This window comes from Manacus candei, unplaced genomic scaffold (assembly GCF_025592945.1).
Source record: "Manacus candei isolate 608988 ecotype Guabito, Panama unplaced genomic scaffold, ASM2559294v1 h1tg000043l, whole genome shotgun sequence".
NCBI lineage: Eukaryota > Metazoa > Chordata > Aves > Passeriformes > Pipridae > Manacus > Manacus candei.
This window is the reverse complement of record NW_026138091.1, coordinates 5,159,921-5,185,295: the sequence shown is the minus strand read 5'-3', so window position 1 is coordinate 5,185,295 and position 25,375 is coordinate 5,159,921. Positions and strand designations below refer to the sequence as shown.

Genomic DNA, 25,375 nt, shown 5'->3' with positions numbered 1-25,375 from the left:
AAGGCTCCTAATTTGCTTTTTTTATGTTTTATTTTATTTTATTTTTATTTAATGGTATTGGATATTTTTAGGTGGCACTAAAGCAGGGTGGGGTGAGGGGAAGAAATAAGTTGCTGTTAATTTCGATTCCAAATATACAGAAACATATACAGCAAACCAGATTGACTTGTGAGGTGATCTGAGTGTTAAAAAGCAGGAGTAAGAAAAAAAAAAAGAAAGCCTCTTGTGAGTTTGAGGAGCAGGCAGTTGGCAGCAGCAGAAGGTGCTAGCAAAGGAATGCTGCTGAGAGTGCGAGTTCTTGGTATAATCCTGCATCAGCCTCTCACTGCGTGTTCAAAGAGGGTTCTGAGGGCAATGTGCCGAAACGGCAAGTTTGTGTGCTGAAGCTTGTGTGTGGTTGTAATAATTTTGTTTTCATTGGAGCGAGAAGGCTTTACAGTTTAACTTGGGCTTTGCCAGTTTTGTTTTTTTGGGTTTGTTTTTTTTTTATTTCAGAGAGGGCTAAAGAGACAAAAGGAATGTACATTTATTACTGTATTTTAATCATAAGTCTGACAACATGCTCATTTACTAAAAATCTTGAGGTAAAACTCCACCTGTTAGCATGAGCAAAGTTATAAACTAGGTTCTGCAACTTCACCTCTACCATTCATAGTTTGTTTTCCATAATTGCAGCCAGTGGCACCAAACTCTTTCTCAGCATGTTTAGTTTCTTCTTGGATCTCCTTCATTGTAGCTTTTAACTCTGTTATGGTCTGCTAGTACTGCTGCTTTTTTGTCCTTCTAGTACGTTGGACCTTCAATATTAATTCTCTTAGTAATCGTTGTGAAGCGAATGAAGGGTAAGGACTATGTCTGACCTTAGTTCAGTTTGCTTTATTATTAAAATGCCTTCTTCCCTAAACACATTCGCTTTTTGGGGGTGAATTGTTGTTACGTCGTTGTTTGTTCAAGGCAAGGGCCTTCCAGGACACCTGAAAGAAAATGAGTTGATTTGGGTGACAGTGGCAGGCAGGGGCAGGCAAGGAGACCATTTCATGCCCCTTTTGCTGTATCTCTCATGGATTTCTTCCTTTTCTGCTCAATGCTGATATCCCTTTAAACCCCTGTGTTTCCACAGGAGGACATTCTGGCTTTGGCACCTCTTAGGTCTGTTCTGTCTCCGAACATTAAAGTCTTTGCTGATTTACAGATTTTTTTTTTCCCCCCCTTGAGAAATTATAAAGCAAGGGAGTCCTTTTTGTGACTGTTGGGGAAATAAGGCTCTTGGATCTGACCAGACTTAATAATTACTAGTTCAGGACAAATGCTTTATTTTGATGCTGCATCTCTTCTGTGCGTGTGAGGTCTGGTACGTGGGAGTCCCGTGTTCCAGAAACCTAAGTTTTGTTTTCCAATTGAAAGAACTTGGCTTCGTGGCAGTGCAGAATTGCTAGCCAAAATAAACAGAAGGTCAAAGTGTGGGTTATTTTAAGTCCTAAGTAGGATACCAGGATTCTTAAATCCTATAGAATTTGCCACCATGGATTACATCATGACTGTGAAGATGCAGGATATGCCACATCAGATAAATAGGTTATCTGTTTAATCCGTTGTGTTAGCTAGTTATGAAATGGGCAGTATTTGGCTACCAGCAAAAGTCAAAGGACCGGTTGCAGTACCATTTCTGCCTCCTTCACCTATCCTCTGGAAGGAATAACATGCCAATAAAACAGTCATTATTTTACTCAGTAACATTTTTCTTACCTGGTGGGTTGGTTTCTCTTATTTGTCTGTTTGCTGTCTTCCACTTTCATCCAAACTTTTTGTGCAGAAAGATTAAAGCTGCTTTGCTGCAGTGACAACTCCAGTTAATGAGCAGAGAGTGTAACGAGTTAGTTAGAAATTGTCTATGTATAACCTGAAATGGTCAGATTTATACTCTGTTTCTATTTAATCTCTGAGGTAACAGTCTCCAGGTGAAATTATTCCCTGTAGAAGAATCATTGACATCAACAAGTGCTCAAAAACTCTTGAGAAATTTAGTTATAATGTATCTGCAGGGATTTGATTGTGTTTTTTCTTCAAGTATTTCCAATGGTGGGACTTTAAAAGAGCAGAAAGATATACTGGAATGAACTTCAGGGAGGGACAGGTTCTATGCTGTGTGGCTGATCATAGGGAAATCAGAAAAACAAAACAAGCTGAATGGAGTTGCAAGTGTTCAAAGCAATTGAGTATGCGAGCTTCAGCTGCTGTCATAAGATTTTGGGTTGGTAAAGGTAATGCAAATTTTGGCATTGGTTGGGGTGAATTTTTGAATAGAGGATATAATTCCCAATTTATGCAGGTTTGTCTTGCCTGGGATTTTTACTTTGCAGTGCAGTAATAAATGTGTTAGGGAGAAGCAGAAACTGCACTCCATCCTCTTCCCCCTCCTTGCATGACTGCACCCAACCACCACTGATGCTTCTTGAATGGCAAATCACAGCTCCTAAATTTGACAGTGTAGACATAACTGAAGAGATTAAGTTTTAGAGTTGTAATTGTGAAAATGTCTACTTCTCCTTGTATGTTTAATTTTTGGTAAATATTTTGCAATCTGGGAAGATTTAAGAAAATCTCAAACAAAGTAAATAGCCAACTTGTAATTGGAAGCACCTGATTGGAGAATTTTGTTACTACTTTACATTTTAAAAAAGTTAACTGCTGTAAAATTGTGAAAGAAAAAAATAAAAATTGTGCACTTTTTTTAATTGTCAAGAACTCTACTTAGATTGTTTAAGAGTCATTCTTAGGGAACTGAAACAGGCTAGTCTGCTTTAGGTAACCAAACCATGTGACAGCTTTAAAACTTTGCTAGGTAAAGACTAATGCAAACATACCTGCAATAGGGTATGTTGCTTGTGAAAATTTTCAATTTTATTATTTTTCTAATGACTACCTGTAAGATTCCACCAGAGTAGGTGGATCAGGCTTTCTGTTCCCTCTTCTATTCTTGTGTCCTGAAGATTTTAGCAGGGAATTTGGTAAACTTTAAATCTCAGTCATAGTGAAGGGGCTCCTTTTTCTGAAAGCTGGGCTGAGGCGACTAAGGCAGAGGTTCTGTCCCCAGCTGCTCTGTCACTGGCTAGACTCTTTGCTGAGCTGGCTTGGTACAGTAGCAAGCAAAAATCTAACCTGACAAAAATCATAGTTAAATAATACCGGCTAGACTGGGTAGGGCAAACACAGAACCAGAGCCTGTGCATGTTGCAGAGGGGTAGGTCCTAAATAGAACTATATGCAAAAGTACATATCAAACAGTTCAATAAGGTTTTTTTGTGTACCTTTGTGAAATCTAGGGTTTAGTTTCAAGTTAAGTTGTTAGTTATTTCTTTTTTGGTGTCTTATGGCAGTACACTCAAAAATTTATGCTGAATTGATGTCATCCATTTACATTAACTAGAATGGCTTTATTGGGTCACACTTGAAGTATCAGCTTGTCCAGCATTCTGTTTCTGGCAGTAAATAGTAAATTCTGACAGCAAATAGTAAATATATAGGGAAGGGAATAATAAAAAGAAACATTTTATGATCAGTCTTTAAGACACTTGGAAGTATCTGCAGTTTAGAGACTTTTTGAGCCAGATGTGACATCCTTGACTTTAAAAGCTCTTCATGGAGCTTGCATTTGTTCAACTGCTTTTTGAGCCTGTAAATTTTTGAAACTCATTCCCACAAGACATTGTGGATCACGAAGTTTAACTACGTACCATGTAGAGTATTTCTATGTAGTTCTTTGAACCTGCTCCTTAATGTCAACTGATGTTCCCTAGTACTTGCATTTGAAAAATAGTTGTGCTTTATTTATCTTCTCTGTGTCACCTATAATTCCATACTCATTTTTTCTGACCTCTGTGCTCCATTTTTTTAGGCTGAGCCATATAAGTAGCATATTTCTAGCTTTACTCTGTCTTTTTTGACAGGGGAGGCTCGACTGCATATATTACTATGTCTGGGGGTGCACTGTGGATTCAGTTGTGGGTTTGGTTTGGCTCTTTTAGTTCTTTCCAAACAGTTATGTCTCATTTTCTTTATGATAGCTATGGAGCTAGCATTTTCATTGAACTCCATGACTATGTGACTGATCTTTCCTAGCAGATGGAGCTCCTTTCCTAGGTGTGTTATTTTGCATTTGCCAGTATTGAATTTCTACTGTTCTCTTGCACAATCCCTTCACAGTAAAAGAGTTTTGCAACTGTTGTAATGATGCCTAGGACCTGGAATGAATTTGGAACTATCTTACTCTTGATATCAAGCAAAAAAGAAGAGTACTTTGGTTTCCCAAGATGATTTTAATCGAGGTGCAAGGCAGAGGACAGCAGATGAATATAAAGAATTGCAGCAAAAAATTTATAAGCAAAGCTGCAGTGGTTTCAAAGAAGTTTGTGTAGACATCCTGAAAGACTGATAAGAAAGACTAATAATAAAGCATTTTTCTGAGAAATTAGCCCTTCTATTGAGTTTGATAAACAGCATCAAAGGAAACATTAAGTGCTTGTTTGGCAGTTTTACAAACACAGAACAGAGGCTGCCAACTGTTCGCATGATGGAAGCAGCAGTTGAGTTTTTGGTGTTAAATGTGAGTGGATAGCTGGTGTGAGAATAATCCAGGGGGTGAGGGGAAGTAAAAGCAAGCAATTTATGGTTAGTGCCATGGAGCAAGAATCATAAGGGAAGCAGAGAAAGGGTGATGTGTTAGCCATACAAGTCAGCATTTGTGTAGGTTCGCTAGAATAAGCAAGGGGAAGTTACACAGAGTAAGTTGTGTGTGTTCTGTTTGTCGGCTGTGGTTTGGTTCAGTATGTGCTGAGGATAACGGGAGCCTCGCATCCATCGTTTCCACACACTAAATTGGGTAAGCAGTGAGTGGAGAATGAATGGAGTCTGCAGCGTGACAGGCTGTGCTGCAGAAAGGAATGCCAAATTATTTTCTTCCAAGGCACAAAAGCTCCAAGAGATTGGTCTTGTCTAAAACATCACTTCAGGTGCCTCCTAGTCATGAAGACCTCACTTGACATAACACTGACAAAATGATAATAAACAAAAGTCTGTATTTTTCTTAGTTTACTAACCAGCATCTTAAAAACCAGAAAATATGACATTGATTTACTCTTCTAGTTCTAGGTCAAATGATTAGTTCTGTGGCAAGACAGCATGACACTTTGAGTATGACAGAAGCCCTGATGCTGCAGCAGAGGCTGGGAATATTAATGGCCAAATCTAGGTGAGTGATTTTTAATTCTACCAGTTCCCTACCTGTTTAATTTCTTCCTTATAGCCTTGGTTCATATCTCTCCTTTGAAGCAGCATTGCAGTTCTTGGTTTTCTGAAATATTAATATTAGAATATATTTAAGACAAAATAACGAACTTGTATGATTATTGATTACATAGCCTTTCTTTGTCATTCTTGAGATACTGAGGCTGTACTTCATACATTTTCGTATTCTACAGCTTTTTTCTTGCAACTCCAGTGATTTTTTTCCCCAAAACCATTTTGCAGTTAAGTTTTGAAGGGTTTTTTTAAAGTTTTTGGACACCTGCCTTTAGCAGATTTGATCAGTTATTTTATGCTGAATGCATAGAAAGTTATGATACGAACATCATGCAACTATCTAGTTTTGTTTACACTTTGTCAAAACACTTGAGGAGGTCTAAGTGCATGCATCTGTTCCTGAAGGCTGCAACCTGTTGTATGGAACAGAGTTTGAAAAGCTTTGCTGCAAATTTATATATTCACTGTTAATCTGCATTGCAGCTATTGTGACCTGTTGCTCCTCATAGCAGTAAATAGGGCAGTGGCAGTGGGCTAACAAGAACAACATCTGACCATTACTGTAGTGAGGCATTGTGGGGTGCCAGGGCAGGAAACCAGTAGTTAGCTATTACTGGTTATTAGCTATTACTACCTGTATCTCCCTTTCTAAATAAAACAGGAAAGAAATAATAAAAAAAATGAGTAGTTAAAATAACAATGGGATGTGTGTGTGAAGATTATTAAAAGTGGTCTGTAACTGAGTGATTAGACTGATTAATAACATTCAGAGCTTCTCCTCACTGGGCCCAATCCTGTCTATTATCTTTACTGATAATTTGGATGGGGGGATTGAGTACACCATTAGCAAATTTGCAGATGACACCAAGCTGGGGGGGAGTGTTGATCTGCTGGAGAGTGGGAGGGCTCTGCAGAGGGACCTGGACAGGCTGGATAGATGGGTCAAATCCAACTGTATAAGGTTCAACAAGGCCAAGTGCTGCATCCTACACTTTGGCCACAATAACCCCATGGAGCACTACAGGCTGGGGACAGAGTGGCTAGACTGTGGCCAGGCAGAAAGGGACATGAGGGTTCTGATTGACAGCTGTCTGAACACGAGCCAGCAGTGTGCCCAGGTGGCCAAGAAGGTGAATGGCATCCTGGCCTGTATAGGAACAGTGTGTCCAGCAGGACCAGAGCAGTGATTGTCCCCTTGTATTCGGCACTGGTGAGGCCGCACCTTGAGTACTGTGTCCAGTTCGGGGCCCCTCACAACATGAAATGATGTTGGTGTGCTGGAGTGAGTACAAAGAACAGCAACAAGGCTGATGAAGGGTCTTGAGCACAAGTCCTATGAGGAGCAGTTGAGGGAGCTGGGGTTGTTTAGTCTGGAGAAGAGGAGGCTCAGGGGAGACCTCATCACTCTACAATTACCTGAAAGGAGGTTGTAGCCAGGTGAGGGTCAATCTGTTCTCCCAGGCAACGTAGGACAAGAGGGCGCTGCCTTAAGCTGCGCCAGGGGAGCTTTACGTTGGACATTAGGAAGAAGGTCTTCACAGAAAGGGTGATTGGGCGTTGGAATGGGCTGCCCAGGGAGGTGGTGGAGTCACCATCCCTGGAGGTGTTTAAGAAAAGACTAGATGTGGCACTTGATGCCATGGTGTAGTTGACAAGGTGATGTTAGGTCATAGGTTGGACTCGATGATTGATCTCAGAGGTCTTTTCCAACCTAAACGATTCTGTGCAAATAAAAATAAATTGTTATATGTGACATAGCATCTCTCTACAGCAGAAGTAACCAAGCAACCCTCCAGTTTCATATTGATTTGGAAAAAAAGTTCTGTCAAATAAACGCATATTTTTGTGTTATGATGAGAAATGACATTAAAGAATCCATGATTTTGATTATGTGTCTGACATTCTGCCTCCTTCTGACTGGATTAATCCAAGCCATGTCGTTACACTTTCTGTTAAGTTCTTGCTTCACCTCTGCAAGGGGTTGGTGGTAGATCTATAAAGGTTTGTACAGTCTCTAAGGTAGAAGTATCTCTTGTGAGTGGCTTTTCTGATCAAGAAGAGGGGAAGAGTTAGATACTCTTCATTGTATTCTTTACACCTTATTTCTCAGCAGACTAAAACGCTTTGTGGATACTACTGCTGCATGCTAATAGAAATGCCTGTCTAGAAAATAAGTCATAATTTTCTTAAGGTGACATCGGATTTTTTTCCCTCTTTAGTCAGGAAAAGTTATCAACCCATTCTGTCTTCTTTCTTCTTGATTCCTAATGTCATATCTCTTGTTGACTTAATAGCTTTCTTCCAGGATTTTGTCCCATTTTTCATTTGTGTAGTGAAAATTTTAGTTCTTATACAATATAAAGATGATGTAAATGGGTTAAGTTTTCTTCTGTCTGACTTCCTCGTATTTAAGAAATACAAGGCTTACCCCTCTCTGCATGGTGATAGAGGGAGAAGCAGCAAGTTGTGAGATTTGGTTGTGTGAACATTTTATCATACTGTTTTATGAAAGTTTTGCCATATATAGAAAAACCTTTAAATGAAAATATCAAAAAAATCAAGTATTTATTTTTGGATTCATTAATTTAGGCATGCAGTTCTGTGTTAGTTGCGTATTTTACTATTTTATAGCAAATGTATAACAATTCAAATGGTACTCAATAGATTCCCCTCCACCCCCAAATTTTAAAATATTTGTGTTGAATGTGAGTTTTTTCCTTTCCTTGACTTTGATTACATAATTTGATGTACATTGCTATATGGGAAATATTCAAAAGTGGAAGCACAGAACTTCACTGCATGGCTGCTTGCACACAGCTGCCTCCAGGCCTGGAATGCCTCCACCCTCCCTTGCAAAGCAGCCCTGGAGCTGCCAAAGCCAAGGCAGCCTTTCAGGATTGTCATGTGTGCTCTTTGTGTTGCCTGTGCCTGGTAACCTCCTACAGCCCAGGGCTTTTAGGGGCGGCACTAGGGCTGTGCTCAGCAGCCTGAGCCAGGGAGTCATCATTTAGGCCCCAGTTTAGGAGATGAAAATCACACTCGGTAAGTTGTTGGTTTTTGTTTTCCCCTAAGCTGCTACCATGGGAATTAAGGTGACAGATCAGATGTGTCTGTTTGGTAGTAACCTCAGGTTGAATTATTGGTAGGACTTTAACAGCTCAGTGTTGCCACTCCTTAATGCCAAATCTAACTTAACTACTATACTTGTAGTATCTATGTTGACTTTTTGTTACTTATGATTGCAAAATTCATCACGAAGAATTGTAATTTCAGAGAGTAATTTGCATTTGGTTGTTTTGTTGATGTTACTCTATTTTTACTTATCCTAAATGACTTTGTTGGTTGGGTTTTTTTTTTCCCTTTAGAGATCAGATGGTCTTCTAAAGAAGTCATGGGTAGCTGTTGTAGCTGTCCAGATAAAGAAACTGTCCCAGATAACCACCGAAACAAGTTTAAGGTACGCAATTTACATGGTATGCTGTGAATTATTTTGTTGCTTTCTTGCAGAGTAGGTCTGGGATTGAAAAAAAATTAAATGAAAACAGAGTGCAGATTTCTGAATAGTTGAAACATTGCAGAGTTGCAGGTGTCTGTGGCCACAGGTTTCTTCTGCCCCTTTGAGGGATCCTCTTTTATGAGTAGTGACAGGAATTGCCCAGATAGGGTAGGCTTTTTAGGACAGTTTTGATCTTTAGGGAGGAGAAGAAGCCCTGTGCTTTGATTCATCTCCATTTCAGTTGGTAGGGGCCAAGTAAGTGTTGTTGTCTCTGGGAAGTTACAGAAGTTAGGAAAGTATCTGTAAGCATAAGGGAAGAACTATTAGAGAAGTGTGATTGTGAACCTGGATGCGGGGTCAGCAATAGAAAATTTTAGGACGGCTGATTTTACTTGAAGGTCACTACTGATTGTAGCATTTTGAGAACTTTTGCCCTTTACTTGGAAGAAATTTATTTCTAAATGTGCTTTTGTCCCATATATCTCTGGAATTTATAAGCTTGTGAACACTTGTTCATGTGCTTAACATGCTAAACATGAAGCTGCTGAAGTCAGTGACTTTAAGTAAATATACCTTTGCATAGTCACACAAGTCAGATTTGCTTCTGTGCTCCAAACTCTGAGTTGACAAAGAAATGTAATGCTTCCATAGTGAAAAATGATTCATGTGTTGCCTTAGGGAAATGTTTAATATTGTCAGTAAAGAAAGCTGAAGGATAAAATATTTATCTGTTTTCTTGCTCTTTATGCATTTGACATCACTTTGTGTAATTAGTTCCTAATTTTCTCCTTGTAGAATTTCTCTATTGTTTGGATCGCTGATTTAGCAGCAGGAGGGAGAAGATGAAAGAATGTAATTTGCAAAATGAGGAAAATTGGCATAAGCCTCAGTGGCAGATGAAACTATTCCTAATTCTTTTCAATTGACTAGATTTCAAGTTGAAAATGTCTCTTTAAGGAGTAACATTAATTCCATAGGGAAAATTTTTGGTAGCTTTTTAATGAATAACAAAGAATCGCACTAAAAGCAGCATTGTGAGATAAAATACATGCAGAGGAAAATATATATATTGTCCAAATTCCATAAAGGATGCAGATGACCTCAAAATAGTTTAAACGCAGAACAGAATGAGAGTTGAAGCTTTACGCCCATGTTTTCACACAAGGTAACTACAGGGTATTTGAGTTATTTGGTGACTTTAAAAAGGCAGCAAAATATCTAAAATTGTTGGGTGCTTCAACACAGTGTAAGGCTATAATGTATGTGAAGGAAGCTTTATCCTGGAGCCGCTTACCCTTTTTTATTCCTTTTCCCAACTGTAAGTGGTATTATATGACAAAGCAAATAATTTTTTTTTAGAAATGGGGCTCTGAGAGATTCCATTATCTGAGGAATGCCTTATGCATGTGGAAATACTTGAATATGTACATAAAGCCAGTTTAAAAAAAAGTATTTGACTTATGAATCTCTTCTACTTTAAATTTCTCACCAGATTTTACAGTAATGTTAGGCAGTTTCATTCGTATTGCTTTTAAATAAGTATTATTTTAATTTTTTTAATTCTGGGTTGGGGAAGCAAAGGAACTAGTTTGGTGAGCTGTTCTTTTTTTTGTTTGTTTGGTTTTTTTAAAAAACTTTTACTTCAAGGATTGTAAGTAGATTGTTAGAAGTGGTATTGTTTCTCAAAAGAGTACTTACCTAATACTTTTTAACTTCTTTTTTATAGGTTATTAATGTGGATGATGATGGTAATGAACTGGGTTCTGGCATAATGGAACTTACAGATACAGAATTGATTTTGTACACCCGTAAAAGGGACTCTGTAAAATGGCACTACCTCTGTCTCCGTCGCTATGGCTATGACTCAAATCTTTTTTCTTTTGAAAGTGGTCGAAGGTGTCAAACTGGACAAGGTATGTGGAAATTTTGTATATAAAGATGTTGGAAATTTATTTGATGTTGGAAGATATTTACTGGTCCTTTGGCAAGGGTTATAAAGGCTATAGTTTTATATGTGAGTGTGGTTTCTGGGAAAAAATTACCTCATGAGGAATGAGGATTTGAGTTGCACATAGTTTTTGGCATTGTAGGTCTGGAGGACTTGAAGCTTCTATGTGTGAATACTTTTGGTCAGCTTAAGAGGTGGTTTTGACAGGGAAATTCTCCTGCCTCAGAGGCTGCCTTGACTTTCAGGGGGAGGCAGTGGAATCTGGAACTGTGGAGGAATCTCTTCAGAATTCAAAGAATTATTTATTTTTAGATTTTAAAAGACTAGAGCGCTGATGTGAACTGGATGTCCCCACCTTACTATTATCTTCAGTAACATACTTGTGTTCCATCCTCTTCCTAAAGCAAATTACTACTTTCAATTATATCAATTACATAATTCTCAAATTTTTACATGTTTTGGTATGAAGTGTGTATAGTTCAGCTATGCTCAGTTATTTTCTGTGTGGCTTTCACTGGAAGATAGTTACCTTTCCAGTTCCCAGACCATGCCTACCTTGGCCAAGGTTGGCTGCCTCTGAGAAGATTCAGGCTTTTCTCTCTTCACTGCAGCAGTCCCTGGGGAGGATGCTTTGGTTGAGGTCTTGGCCTCATTTTGTATCTTTCTACTGTGAAGTAGCTGTGCGTAGCTGGAATTCTTATGTATTCATATGCTGTGAAATTAAGTCGCAATTTTTTTACAAATTTTTAGCATTTACTAGTGGTTTTTGTCAATAACAATATTTAGAAACTGCAATTTTTGGTTTTTAATTTCACTGTAAAAAAATCAGGAAGATCAAAGAACTTGATCATAAGTAAACCTGGTAAATCTTCATTGTCCAAGCAGACAAATTCTTTTTTATAAGTGTTTTAGAAGACATTCTCAGTTTGTCTCCTAATAAGAAATGGAGATGTTTTCAAATGTCACAGTACTAAAATAAATTTTCAGAATTCTAAACAGAAAGTAATAAACTTTGTTTTGAAGATAATCACTGTAATTGATTTTGCAGGCTTAATTTATTGCTTCTTTTAAACATTGAAAAGAGATACTAATAATATTTAATTGAAAATACTAATTTGAAGGTTCTTTTCCACAGTCTATTAGCAAGTGTGCAAAATTTTCCACCGAGTCTAATTGACTTCTCTGCTTTCCTCCCAATTGCTTTATTCTTTTTTTTTTTTTTAACAGAGAAGATTAAGCGGGCTGTGTAAGCAGCAACCCTTTCCTCCCTCTTTTGTTTCTTGACTTCCTCATGTGATATTAAAATACTGTGAATATTGAGAAAAAAGAAATCTGGCAGAAAATGTTCTTTGCTGTCCTTTTGCAATGGAGCATTGTTCCTGAGACCTACACTGGGTTTTGTGGGCACAGTTGCAAAACCTCATCTTTGCTTTGTGTATTAACTGAGTTTTTCATTTGAGAATTCACTGAATACTGCTGAGCAACTTCTTGCATTAGTCAGTATTCTTGTTTGTGTTTTCCCTTTAATCTCAAATTATATCTATTGAGTAGTTGTCAGAGTGCATTGATGGTGAAACACTGAGTTTGTGCTAGGTGTTAAAAAACTTGAAGACATGTTTCAGGAGCACAGCTAATAGATAATTCAGGATAGAAAACTTGGAGAACCTGGTGTGTCACCATGTTGTGTGACAGGTCACATTGTATTTAATGTGAATGTATTTAAAGGCAGCTGAATTTCTTGGAAACATACTGGGAGCTTTACAAGCTTGTGAACCTAGATTTTTTTAAATTCTATTTTTTATCTGTTAAGATTTAAGTATCAAGTGTGAATTTTCAGAAACACACAAAATATTAAACATGGACTATAGTACTTGAGCTGGATCATGGGTCAGGGAAATATAGTAGTAGAAGCTCTGTAGCTGCAGTGTTACAAGCATGAAGCTTATTCAGTGCACCAGCTCAATATTAATCATTGAGTGTCATTCCTCCTAGCCCGCTTGGTATATTCCCAACTGGGTTTTTGTGAACCTCTGCCATGTGGAGCATTTCTTGTAGTTCTGATCTGTCACAGTCCTGCGTCCCTAAATAAATACATGATGATAGTAATTGCCGGCATATTCACATAACTGCATTTCCAGTCGGAGTAGATATATAGATAGGTAGTTTTTAGCAAAGAGTGTTTTAAGATTGTAATACTCACTTTGAAAAATGAGCACCTGCACCCACGTTTAACAAGCATGTCAACTTTAACTTCATGCTTTCAATGGAAGAATAACCCAAAGCTGCGACTTTGCTGGTGAGGGTAAGTTGGGACGCTCCCTGCTGTTCAAAGGCAAAGTGGCACAATACACACACAACATAGTCGGTATTGCTGCTAACTTTGTGTTCTGTGTCTATTAGCCTAAAGCAATTAGTTTGTTACTGTCTGTTTCACACAGTTTGTCTTACTAGCTTTTAATTTTAATCCTCTTAAAGAAACTAAGCTTTTACTCAGTGTTTAAATCCTTTTTTGTTATGCAGGTATCTTCTTTTTATGGTAATTTAATAGAAATCCGATTTAGGAAATATGACCTTGTAGCACCACTGTAGTTTCATTTGAAGATTTTTAAAAATTGTATTTATTTAGTAGGTATCCTTTTTATGAGCTTAAAAGAAAGAACCTTGTGGTGTTTTCCCCCCCCATTTACCACTCAAAACTTAGTTTTGCTCTTAACTGAATCAGTTTTCTGTTCCCATGCACTTTTGGTGCATGGGAATCTTATTCTTCTATAAGATAACCACTTTAAAGGTTCTCACAGTAACTTTGTGTGTTTTGGTACAATAAAAATTTCATAACATTTTTGCTTCTTTAACAGGTATTCTTTATGTGGATTCCAGTTCTATTTCTTGAAAGTTATATATATTGTAAGGCATGTTTCTTAGTTAAAGGATTTTTAATTTTTTTGTGTGTGTGTACTTGTAGGAATCTTTGCCTTTAAATGTGCCCGGGCAGAAGAGCTATTTAACATGTTACAAGAGATAATGCAGAATAATAGCATAAATGTGGTAGAGGAACCAGTAGTAGAAAGGAATAATCATCAAACTGAATTGGAAGTTCCAAGAACTCCTCGAACACCTACCAGTAAGTATGGTTCTACTGTCAGATGACATACCTGAATGTAATGTGGTACTTAGCTGAAAATAGCATTTGATTTGCATTTAATCTTTAAATAATTAAAAAGAAAGCTAATTTAAAGCTGAGACTAACTACCAGTAATGTAGTCTGTGGAGGTACTTGCTGAGGATTCTCTTTTGAGAACCCTAAGTCTTGGAAGCAGAACTGCCATAGTAAAATTCTTCACCTCTATGAAATAAGTTTTGGGAACTTAGTTGTTACATGAGAACACTTACAAATACACCTACTGAATTGCTTTATAATATATCAACATGTTTTACCTGTAGCATTTCTGAGAAATGTTAATGTTGGGCAGTGTTCCAACCTTTTTATTAGGGGAAAAAAATACTGGTAAAACCACGTGTACAGTGGCTTTGGAATCTTTTTCTTTTGCTCGAAGTGGGAGGACGGGCAGACTGGAGTGCTTTCAGAAATACCAGAAGATTTTAGGTAATCTCACCCAGATGGCTTGATATTTGAAACTAGGAATTCTAAGTTGTTGATGATTTTAGAGGAATGGAAGCTTAGGTAAATAAGTCTCTGTCAGGGAGACACGTTAATGATAGAAAGTTGGATAGGGAGCTAAGTGGGAGGGCTGCAGTGTGTAATACACCCAGGTTTCATAGTTGCTTCAGACATGTTTCCCAGTAAATACTGGGTTGCTGTTCTCTGCTGTCTGTTTCCTTCCTCCAAGCCAAATTGAGCCTTGTGAATATTTAATACTGTTTTACATATTTTAATTTCCCTTTTGAAAATTGAAAATGAATATATAAAGCATCTTACTAATATACAGTAAAATGTTCTATTTTAATATGGTTTTGCTTGTTTTCTAATTGAATCAGCTCCTGGGTTCAATGCACAAAGTTTACCTAATGGCTATCCCAGATACCCATCTTTTGGAGATGCTTCATCACATCCTTCCAGCAGACATCCTTCTGTGGGAAGTGCACGCCTCCCCTCTGTCGGTGAAGAATCAACACATCCTTTACTTGTAGCAGAAGAGCAAGTGAGTGGGTTTTTCCCCTCATACAACTTAGGTTCCACATTACTTCAGATTTTTATAATGATTTTTCTGTAGGCTTTCACTTGTGTTTTTCAGTATCAGGTGTAATGTATTTCTACTGTATTTTAACTACCTCAGAAAAGTGTTTATTATATAATTTTTATTATATTTTGCCTCTTTAAAATGATACTTTGTAGGATAACTTCGTATTTATATACAAATAAAATATAGAAGCATGTATAGTATAATGCATGTATTTGCATTATACTATTTTCAAAAATTTCAGTAATTATTTTTAACACAAGTAATTGTACATTATAATGTACATATTGTACATTATAATGAGAGATCCTGGTCAAAAAGCTTCTTTATGTGTAAGTCTTCTGTTTGGCAAATAGAAATCATGGAATATTTTAGGTTATAAGGGACCTCTAGTCCTCCAGATCAAATTTTTAAGTTAGAGACAGCTGCACAGAGCCTTGTCCTGGTCATGTTTTTAATACTGCAAACAAAGGAATTCCACAGAACCTGAGCCATGTGTTCCAGTGTTTCACCACCTTTGTCGTGAAAACATTTCTCTCTAATATGTAATCAGATTTTTTCTTATTACAGCTGTTGTCCACTGCCCCTTAGCCTTTTGCTGAATATCTCCAAAAAGGGTCTACTGTAAAATACTACTTTTGCTGTTTGGGTATCCAGACATAGAATTAAAATTTAGAGAAAGAATCCAGTGTTTCCCATTCAGCCTTGTGTTGATCCACTTTGGGAAATTGGAGGGATAACCTAGTAGTGTATTTTTGCCTTTCCTTGCAGCATATGGTGACAACTCCTGCTTCTATTTAATTCTTCTACTTAATTCCACTCTTCATATGGAATTATATATTTTTCTATTTCAGTTTCTGTTATTATGAAGCTGTTGGCTCTTGAAGAAAGAATTGACTGTTCTTTCAGTAGACCCAACCTCTCTTTTTCTTCCTGCAGTAGTACACAAGGCAAGAGCCTGAGGGTTTTTTTAGGTCTCTCTATGGTTTTGTTTTGTTTTGATTTGCAAGTTTCCTTTGCAATGTAGAAATTACAAAGACAAATTTAGGAAAATAACTGTTGGTTGCTGTCATGGTAAGGGACAAAAAAGTAAAGCTCTCACTAATCTGTCTGTGTGAAGTAATAAGCTAATGGATGTAATGGAGTAAGGAGCGTCCCAAGTTTGCCCTGATCAGAGCAGAGCTGTAATAGAACCTGAAAAGTGAGAATTAGAGCACAACTGAGATAAAACATCAAATAAAACTAATTATTAATTTAAAATATAAATTAGGTTCTTTTGTTATGGTAACATTAACAAAACCAACAACAAAATTTCAGGGAAAAAACCCAAAACTGACCACAGTTCAACAAAATGTGAGAGGTGACCTTTACTCTTAAACACCTATCATAACAAGATTTTATTTTCTGGTATTTTTATTAGAAAAGTGGGGAGCTAAGAAGGAAAGAAATTTGGAGAGGGAAAAAGAGGCACAAAGAGCATTTGAATTTCCTCATTTTTTCTTCCTCTTTTAGGTACACACTTACGTCAACACTACTGGAGTACAAGAAGAAAGAAAAAATCGATTGAGTGTGCATGTGCCACTGGAATCAAAGCTTTCAAACACTGAAATAACTAAAGTGAAAGAAGATCAGATGTGTACTGATGACAGAGATGCTCAGGTTCTCCTGGAGCCTGAAGGAGTCAAATTTGTTTTAGGACCAACACCTGTTCAAAGGCAGTTAATGGAAAGAGAGAAACTGGAGCAACTTGGGAGAGATCAAGTTAGTGGCAGCAGCACAAACAACACTGAATGGGACACTGGGTACGACAGCGATGAACGTAGAGAAACACCATCTGGTAATAAACTGGTGTATGAAAATATAAATAGGTTATCAATCCCTAGTGCCTCAGGGGTCAGGAGAGGTCGCTTGACATCAACCAGTACCTCAGACACCCAGAACATTAACAACTCTGCTCAGAGGAGAACTGCGCTGTTGAACTATGAGAACTTGCCATCCTTGCCTCCTGTTTGGGAAGCTCGCAAGCTGAGTAGAGATGAAGATGACAGTTTAGGACCAAAGACCCCATCTCTGAATGGCTACCACAATAACCTAGATCTAATGCATAATTATGTCAATACAGAGAATGTAACAGTACCAGCAAGTGCTCATAAAATAGAATTTGCACGACGTCGGGACTGTACCCCAACAGTCTTTAACTTTGACATTAGGCGTCCAAGTTTAGAACACAGGCAGCTCAACTATATACAGGTTGACTTGGAAGGTGGTAGTGACTCTGACAACCCTCAGACTCCAAAAACCCCCACCACTCCACTTCCGCAAACTCCAACCAGGCGCACAGACCTGTATGCTGTGATAGACATTGAAAGAACTGCTGCTATGTCAAGCTTGCAAAAAGCACTGCCCCGAGATGATGGTACTTCTAGGAAAACTAGACATAACAGTACTGACCTGCCTATGTGAGCCTGGGAAGCATTGAATCATTTGCACCTTTTGTGAAGTTTATAACATTGAAGATGCGAGTACTTTGCATTTCTTAACACTAATGCCTTTTATAGACTAATAGAACTTTTTCTGCATACTTCATGTACTTGTCTAACTAAAGGGAATTAATGTAGAGCAAGTATTCATCTAGGTAACACTATTTCATTCTACAGTAGAAGTAATTACTGCATAGCAGCATCACCACCTTTCACAGTGCCTCTTTAATTGATTAGAGTCTGAGTGACATGCTGGTTTTGAATTTATAAATATTCTGGTCTGGTGCCTATACTCATTAATGGCATTTATAACACTTTTTAAAGCCTCTTGATATGTGCATTATTAGCAGGTAAACCTAATCTTTCAATATACATATCTTACATTCATTTCTCATTGAAGTGGTTCCTCCAGAATGAAATGTATGTAATACACTAATTCACTCAGTTTGACACACACAAGATACATTGGTTCATCTCAAGGAATACAAACACCACACCTTTTATGCCTGTGGGCAAGAAGGCCTCTAATTCCTGACAGTTTTCTCCACTTGTGTGATTTTTGAGAGGTCACATTGATGTTCGTTGATGAGAGCTATAAACACATCTAAATCCAGCCTTAAGCTCCTTTCGCTACAATAGAAATCCGAGTTGCATATCAAATTCCCTGTGAAATCTGGCAAAATTTTAATCCCATTAGAGTTTTGGGGTTTTTTGTGAAGGAATTCACAGGTGGGCTGTATGAATTAAGGCTCTCTTGTCATTTCTTAGTTCACTGTCCTTTTCTTTCTTTGCATTTGTATGTTTCTTTTTTATTTGTTCCATAATGTCTTGTTTTAAAAGTAAAAATTTTGTACATATCTTTAATTATTGTTCAGGGTCATATATGTGTTTGTCTTATTCTCTGCATTTGACAAAGAAAGACTCTTGAAGGTCAAATAGTTGTCTTTGTCCAGTGTTCTACGTTTTTTTATGCCTGACAGAAATATCCCAGCTCTCCAGCAGCATGCATTATTGCACAACTGGAAAGGTTTATTATGCAGTTATTGTCTTCCTCTAAAGCATCAAACACAGGTTACACGGGAGGCAGGGTACTGGACTTGATAGTTCTTTATAGAAAGTTGTACATTCTAGCAGTGTGCATCCATAGGTGATAGTATACTTTAATTTAGAAAGATATGTAGTAAATTATCTGAAGGTAGTATTATCTACAAGCGTAATTCTTTTCCTTTTGCAGTTGGTGAATTTGGTCACAATGATGGCTGCTCAGTGTTACAGGTACATCCAGGTAGAATGTTCTTTGTTGAATACGCCAGATGCACCCTTAGAAGTTTTTATTTTGTTTTGTTTATTAATACTCTGAATAATCTTAGAATTCTGGCAGTATTGCAGGCGCACCTTGGTACTAGCAGTAGAAGAGATTGCTCTTGAGCCTGTGATTGCAAAGGAACTGACATCTGTGTGAACTGGTATGATGTAAAATAACCCCTGAACTGTGAGGAAAAACATGCACAAAAAGCCATTTGGAGATCTGGAAAAGCATTAAGGGTCTTCATGCAATATTTGAGTTGAAGTTTTATAAAAAAAAAAACTACAGTTATTTTCAGTCTTTTAAATTGGTGTGTATTTCTGTTCCTCTTTTTTCTTTGGTCTTCTCTCATTTAGTAGTGGCATCAGTAGTAGCACCTGAAATATATGTGTCTTGCCACACCATTAGCTGGTATCAGGCAACTTTTTCACTTTGACTTTAATTATTTTTTACAGACTGTATGGTACTGAAATACCAGATGCATAAAGACTATAATTTGCAGAAGTAAAAGATGGGAGTCACTGAGACTATTATGAGGACCTTAAACGAGAATTAAAAAAACCCCAAAACAATCCTCATTAATGATTTCATGATCAGCCTTTGCATATTCTTGTGATAGGCTTGTTGACTTGTGGTGAGACCTTGGTACTCAAAAAGGTAATGACTACCTAAAGCTAGACATTTTACAGGTCTGCAGTCTCTTGAAAGGAGCCAGGTGGGGGTCAGCCTCTTCTCTGAGGCAACTAGTGATGAGACAAGAGGACATAGTCTTGAGCTGCACCAGAGGAGGTTTACGTTGGACATTAGCAAGAAATTCATCACAGAACATATGATTAGACATTGGAATGGGCTGCCCAGAGAGGTGGTGGAGTTACTGTCCCTGGAGGTGTTTAAGGAAAGACTGAATGTGGCACTGAGTGCCATGGTCTAGTTGACGAGGTGGTGTTCAGTCATAGGTTGGACTCGATGATCTCAGAGGTCTTTTCCAACTTAATTGATTCTGTGATTCTGTAAGTGTTCCCACACATCTTTGCCATTGCCTCACCTTATGCTATGGACCAGTCTTGGTCTGTACTGAAGAGAAATTACCATGCATTGCAAAATACTTACTGGATTAATAATACTGGTGTGATTCTTGTTCTTAGTGTATAGCTCACTTAAGTTTGTGAGCTGAACTAATGCTTCAGCTTGTGTTTTGAGACAAATGTGTTTGATCTAACTAGCTGCTTAGAAATATTTGGTCCTCATCTGTATAGTTTGGACAAATTAATTGGACCCTAAAAACACACGTGTGAGGCAGGAAAGTAATATTCTTAAGTGCCAAATATGGAAACAGGTTTCAGGTAGATCGTAAGTAACCTGCTGAAATTTCAACAACCAGACATATCTCTCCTTAGTTCCACTGCACTGTCCTATGCATTTAGTCTGAATAGTTTCAGATAAAAGGAATGGTCTGAGAATTTTTTTATCTTGTTGCAAGTTTTGCAATGTTTTCCTAGCTCTGGTCCCCAGAATTGAGAACATACTGAAATTTCAACTTTTTGTAGCCTTAATTATACTAACGAGTCTGATGACATATTTTCCAGGACTACTTTTTTAACATCTTACTTTTTACAGGTGGGATAATGCTTTCTCATTTTGTGCATGCTGCAAACATATTGAGTATTCCCTGTTACCCACACTACTCATCTTTAGCATTCCTTATTTTCTGCCCCTTGAAGTAGATGCAGTTGCAATGCACTTTACTCTTTTAGACTTGGTAAATATTTTTTTCAATTTTTCTTTTAAAGGCTGTGATGTTAGATTTAGTTTCTGTAATCTAGGATTCAGTTTTCAGCTGAAATCTCTCCACGGTATTTAGATCATATTTATTTTGGGCCCACGGATGTATAGACCAAGAAACTACAAATATGTAACTATTTTCTTTAGTAAATGAGACATATTAAGTTTACATAAACAAGGTCCTGTAAAAATGGTAACATCTCCATCAGTTCTATTTTTCATCCATGACATGTGGTTGGCTGCTGCCCTTCAAACATATTTGACAAGGGAAAGTCTTTAACTGTAGGTATTCCTTTAATGCAATGATTTGGGAAAGATATACATTAGTGTATCTTTTAAACAAGGAAACTGAGTTGGTAAAAAAGATGAAACTGTGACCAAAAGTACATAATAAAGATTGTAGTAGAAATACAGGTAGTGAGAATTTAATCTATTGTTATATCAGGAAAATAATCTTCTGTTTCCCCCAATAAATACATTTTGCATATGACAGGGGTTGAATGTGATGGTGTGCATTGAAGCACTATTCCTGTTCCTATTAAAGTCTGCAGAGCTTTTATAGGAAACTTAACTATTCGAGGAGACATTTCATATAATAAATTGCTTAAACCCCCTGGGGTGTGGGTGTGTGTGTGGGTGTGTGTGTCCTGTCCCTGAATGTTTGGATATTTGTGTGTGTGTTTACACCTCTGACTGGAGCTTGGGTGTAAAAAATGTCACAGAAATGTGTAAGCTGTACAAAGTCCAAAACAGTGTCAAAACAGAGCTGCTTTGGTATGTGACAGACCAGCAGTTGAATTTGCTTGTTTTTTAACAGTGTGTATTGGCTCAAAATCTGGCTGTCCTTGTTTTTGTTTTATATTTAATGACTTCTCAATGAGACAGAGTTAGGAGAGAGCAGATTGTTATTCACTGTCGGTGAAGTAAAAATGGAAGTTCTGATTAATGTCAGTTACTGCTTTGAGCATGTAATGATGTATCTGATTTGGACCTCTATTTCTAAGCAGTATTCTCTTCATGTAAGGTGGGATCAATGGTGAAGTTCCAATTCTGCACTGTACTAATTTATTTAATGGCTGCAAATAAGATGAAACTGATAGAGTAGGAACTAGTAGTGGACTTAAATCTGAAATTCTTCTATTTCCCCTAAAGGAGTTTGGTCCTTCAGTGTGATAGATAGAATTAGGTGGTTTTGGAATTTAATGATACCATCTTTCCCATCTCTTCCTTGAGGTAGCAATTCAGGCATTTATATTGACAGTATTTACTTAATATAAACCTAAGTTCATTTATTATATGTTTATTTTAAATTCATATACACTCCAAGAAAAAAAGCAAGTCCAGAAGAAATTCCACCACAAAAAACTGCGTTAAGATGGAGTCAAGTTTGTTGATGTCCTTCTTACAGAGCATATACGAAAAAGACAGGAAGTCATGAATTGAGGTTCTTTCACAATCTTTAGGAATTACTTCCTCTTTTGGAAAAGATAAGTGCATCAGAAGAAAAAAAAACTAAAAAGAGCAACCTAGCATCTACAACTCCGACCATGTATACATTATTTCTTGTGGTACTGTGCTATAAGATATGTTACTAAGTCTGTCAGGTGTCTTAGGAGGATATTGCCCTAACACAGTGTTTACTCCAGATTAACGCAGTATTTTGTTTGGAAATATGTAGGTGTACAGATAGAATATGAGAGATAAAGTTGATGAAACAAGTGTTGGACATTTCTATATTTTTATATGTTATGAAGGGCATTTTTGAAATTTTTCTTGCAGTTTTAGTAATTATTTAGCGTGGTAATATACATATATTGTGACAACGTTTTCTGCTATATCCATTACTTTGGTGTAATTCTGTTTTATGTAGCAAATATGTGTATATACAAAGGAGATTATGTAAAAATTATGATTAAAAAAACAGGCTGAAGCCCTTCAGAATAAGGACCGTCTTCCTCTGTGTCTGCAAAGTACTAAATGCCTTGGGGTCCCAGCCAGAGCTCATGTCTGAGACCCGTGGTGACTGAATTGCCAAGCGATGAGTGGGGGGGAAGCAGCTCCTCTGCTTCCCATGAGAAGCCGTAGTGCAACAGGTGCCATGAAGCTTACCTTGCCAATCCCTGGTGCTGGGGCTGTGCTGTTCATGGTCATTCCCAACACCACCTGCCAAGCAACCCAGAGAGCCCAGAGTCCATGTATCCTCTGCTCTGGTCCTTCCCTTTGACAATAGGAAAGGAAGTCTTAGAAGAAGGTTTGGTGTCATCAGGGAATCTTCCTTGTTAGCAGGGCTTCCAGAGCTCGTTGGGTCTGCATGCAGTGTCCTTTGAAGCTGAACAGATGATTCCTGTTGACTTCAAGGGCCACTGGATATGTTCTACAAGATCAAGTTCTGCTGACAGCTCTGTTACACCTGAAGACCTGGTGTCAGGTTCTTCAGGAATGGTCTAAAAATACTGTAAAAATATAAATATATTTAATTACATGTACTGAAAAACAAATCCTATTTGTTGTGGTCAGAGTTCAGATAATTACAGGAATTTTGATTTCTTAGTCATACTTGCATGTATGTTGCTTTGACTATTCTGTATGAAAGAGGAAGTGATTCTAAATTGAGTGAAAGATTGGGATTACACCTTTTTTTTAATGGCCATGTTATTTAGGAATGGATGTCAGCGAATTTAAATCCATAATAATGCAGTTTTTTGCATTAGAACATGTGTGTATATCATACACCCACATTTTATATATAATATATATTTGGTACTAACTTTGTATTTTCCCTGGAATTTTGCCAAATCGCAAACACAGATGTTCTCACTTGCAAGACTTTGGTACTTAACTCAATGTATAAGAAATGCTCTGGTATGAAAGGAAAGAGTGTTATATGGTGTCCCACAGTATGGGGACTCAACCAGCAGGCATGTTGCCTTTTTCACATCTCGCTTCATTGCAGCATCACTTTTGGTCTCCTCAGAAGCAGTTCTGTGTCTCAGCCCAACTGCAGACAGCTGAATACTGCCCTAGCATGAAAGCTGACTGGTAGGTAGTAAGAATACAGTAGTCACCAGTGTGCCACAAATGCATTTATTAAATGCAGAAATAGACATTTCTACAAAGGCCAAAATCTTATATTGTATGTTCCTTTCTTGTCATTACATTGTATCATATTGTAAGATTATTGTATGTCCTAATTTGCATTATAAAATGTTTTTTCCTACTTAAAGACATAAATATAGCAACTTTGTATAAAGGTAGCTTTCTAGATTTTTATTTCTTTTATATGAAAAAGTCTAAACAGTGGGAGTACCATTGCCAAATTGTTTATAAAATTTCAAGTAATTTTCCCTGTTAAATGAATTTGTTTTTACAAACATTCCGTATTTCTTATACTATGCAGAAAGAGTGTATTTTTATGTCATTCCACATTAATCTTAAAAAATTAATTTCACTTGTTTTAAGCTGCCATTACTGAGAAAGCTTACCAAATGTGCATTTTTTAAAAATGTGTTATGTATTATGAAACATTTTCCCCCCTTTACCAGTGCCAACTTCATTTGAAAAAAAAATAAATTGTAGCATGGCAATAAACTATTGATTTTACATTAAAAATTGTCTGTGGATTACTTCAGTAGTTCGCAGGGTTAGTGTCAATGTATTGTCTTTTTTTTTTAATAACCTTTTTTGCTTTTCTTTAAATCATTGTTTCAGGTACCTGTCTCTGCCTTCATCTTGCCTCCGTATTGCACTCATTACTCAGTAGTAAAAAAAAACCAACCCAAACTGATCATGATGACCTGAAATCTTTAAATTTGTCTTCAAACTTCTGTTTCATGTTTTGCTAGTTTTCTGTCACATCTTTGTCATGCACCACCCCAGCAGCTCCATGTCTCTTGTACTGAGGAGCACAGAGCCGGACACAGCACTCCAGATGTGGCCTCACTAGGGCTGAGTAAAGAGGCAGGATCACTTCCCTTGACCTACTGGCATTTATGAAAATATTAAAATGATGCGCTTTTTTCCTTCACTTACAGTGACTTTAAAAATTGCCCTTGGCACAACAGAGATGAGGACTTTGTGCAGCTGCAAGAGGCAGGAACCCAGAATCAGTCCTGCTGTTGTGCTCTTCCTATTCTGGTGTCGCTACTTTTACACATTATAAATCATAGCTTAACAATAGTCAAAACCTCCTTAAATCAAACTTACTAATTTGCTGTAGCAAGTTTTTCTATGCACATTTGATCTTTCCAAAGGCTATAACTCAAATAATGGTTTAAGGCACTTTGAAATCATTTTTCCCCCAACTCACACCACTGTAGCAGCAAATGTGAATTAAAATGAATCATTGCTGTAGTGCAAATCTTTATGAATGCTCTGATTCTGAGACAGAAGCTGTTAATGTTTTAGTTGGGCTATTTGCTAGCCAAAACCTAAATACTTTTCTGCATACCTATCAGGAAAACTAAAGATGCTAAAATTCAATTAGTACTCCAGTTTTCAGAATAAGGTTTGGGGAAGTGGGGGGCAGGGAAAACATATCTAACTCTGTCAGGAAAACGGAGCAAAAAGCTCAAAATACTGAAGAACTAATTGTCATACTTAAGTATGTCATAATTAGGTATTGTCATACTTAAAACCAGTAATACAGGTGAAGGTTCACAGAGTTTTAGTCATGTTCTTTTTTGCTCTCTCCATTGGGATAGATTTCTGCCACTTTGAATCTACAACAACTTTGCATATATCTGAAGTTTTCTATCTGACAGCAAGAAGATGAAAACCAGCTGGAATTAATTCTCGTGGAATTAATCATACAAAAGAATTCTGGTGTTGTTTTTTTTTTTAAATATGGCCAGGTAAGTAGGGGGCTTT

At 37.4% G+C, this 25,375-nt stretch overlaps 1 protein-coding gene across 2 annotated transcripts in view; it reads left to right on the top strand.

Annotated features, from left to right (window-relative positions):
* FRS2 (fibroblast growth factor receptor substrate 2) overlaps positions 1-24,118 on the top strand; it is a 53,012-nt gene extending 28,894 nt beyond the window's left edge. For both annotated transcript variants that reach the window (XM_051795973.1, XM_051795974.1), the window contains exons 2-7: positions 5,143-5,248; positions 8,664-8,755; positions 10,521-10,707; positions 13,705-13,863; positions 14,739-14,902; positions 16,454-24,118. In XM_051795973.1, the coding sequence (XP_051651933.1) occupies positions 8,690-8,755; positions 10,521-10,707; positions 13,705-13,863; positions 14,739-14,902; positions 16,454-17,404 (1,527 nt within the window). In that variant the 5' untranslated portion in view covers positions 5,143-5,248; positions 8,664-8,689 and the 3' untranslated portion in view covers positions 17,405-24,118. The remainder of the gene's footprint in view (positions 1-5,142; positions 5,249-8,663; positions 8,756-10,520; positions 10,708-13,704; positions 13,864-14,738; positions 14,903-16,453) is intronic.
* Positions 24,119-25,375: the final 1,257 nt, after the last annotated feature.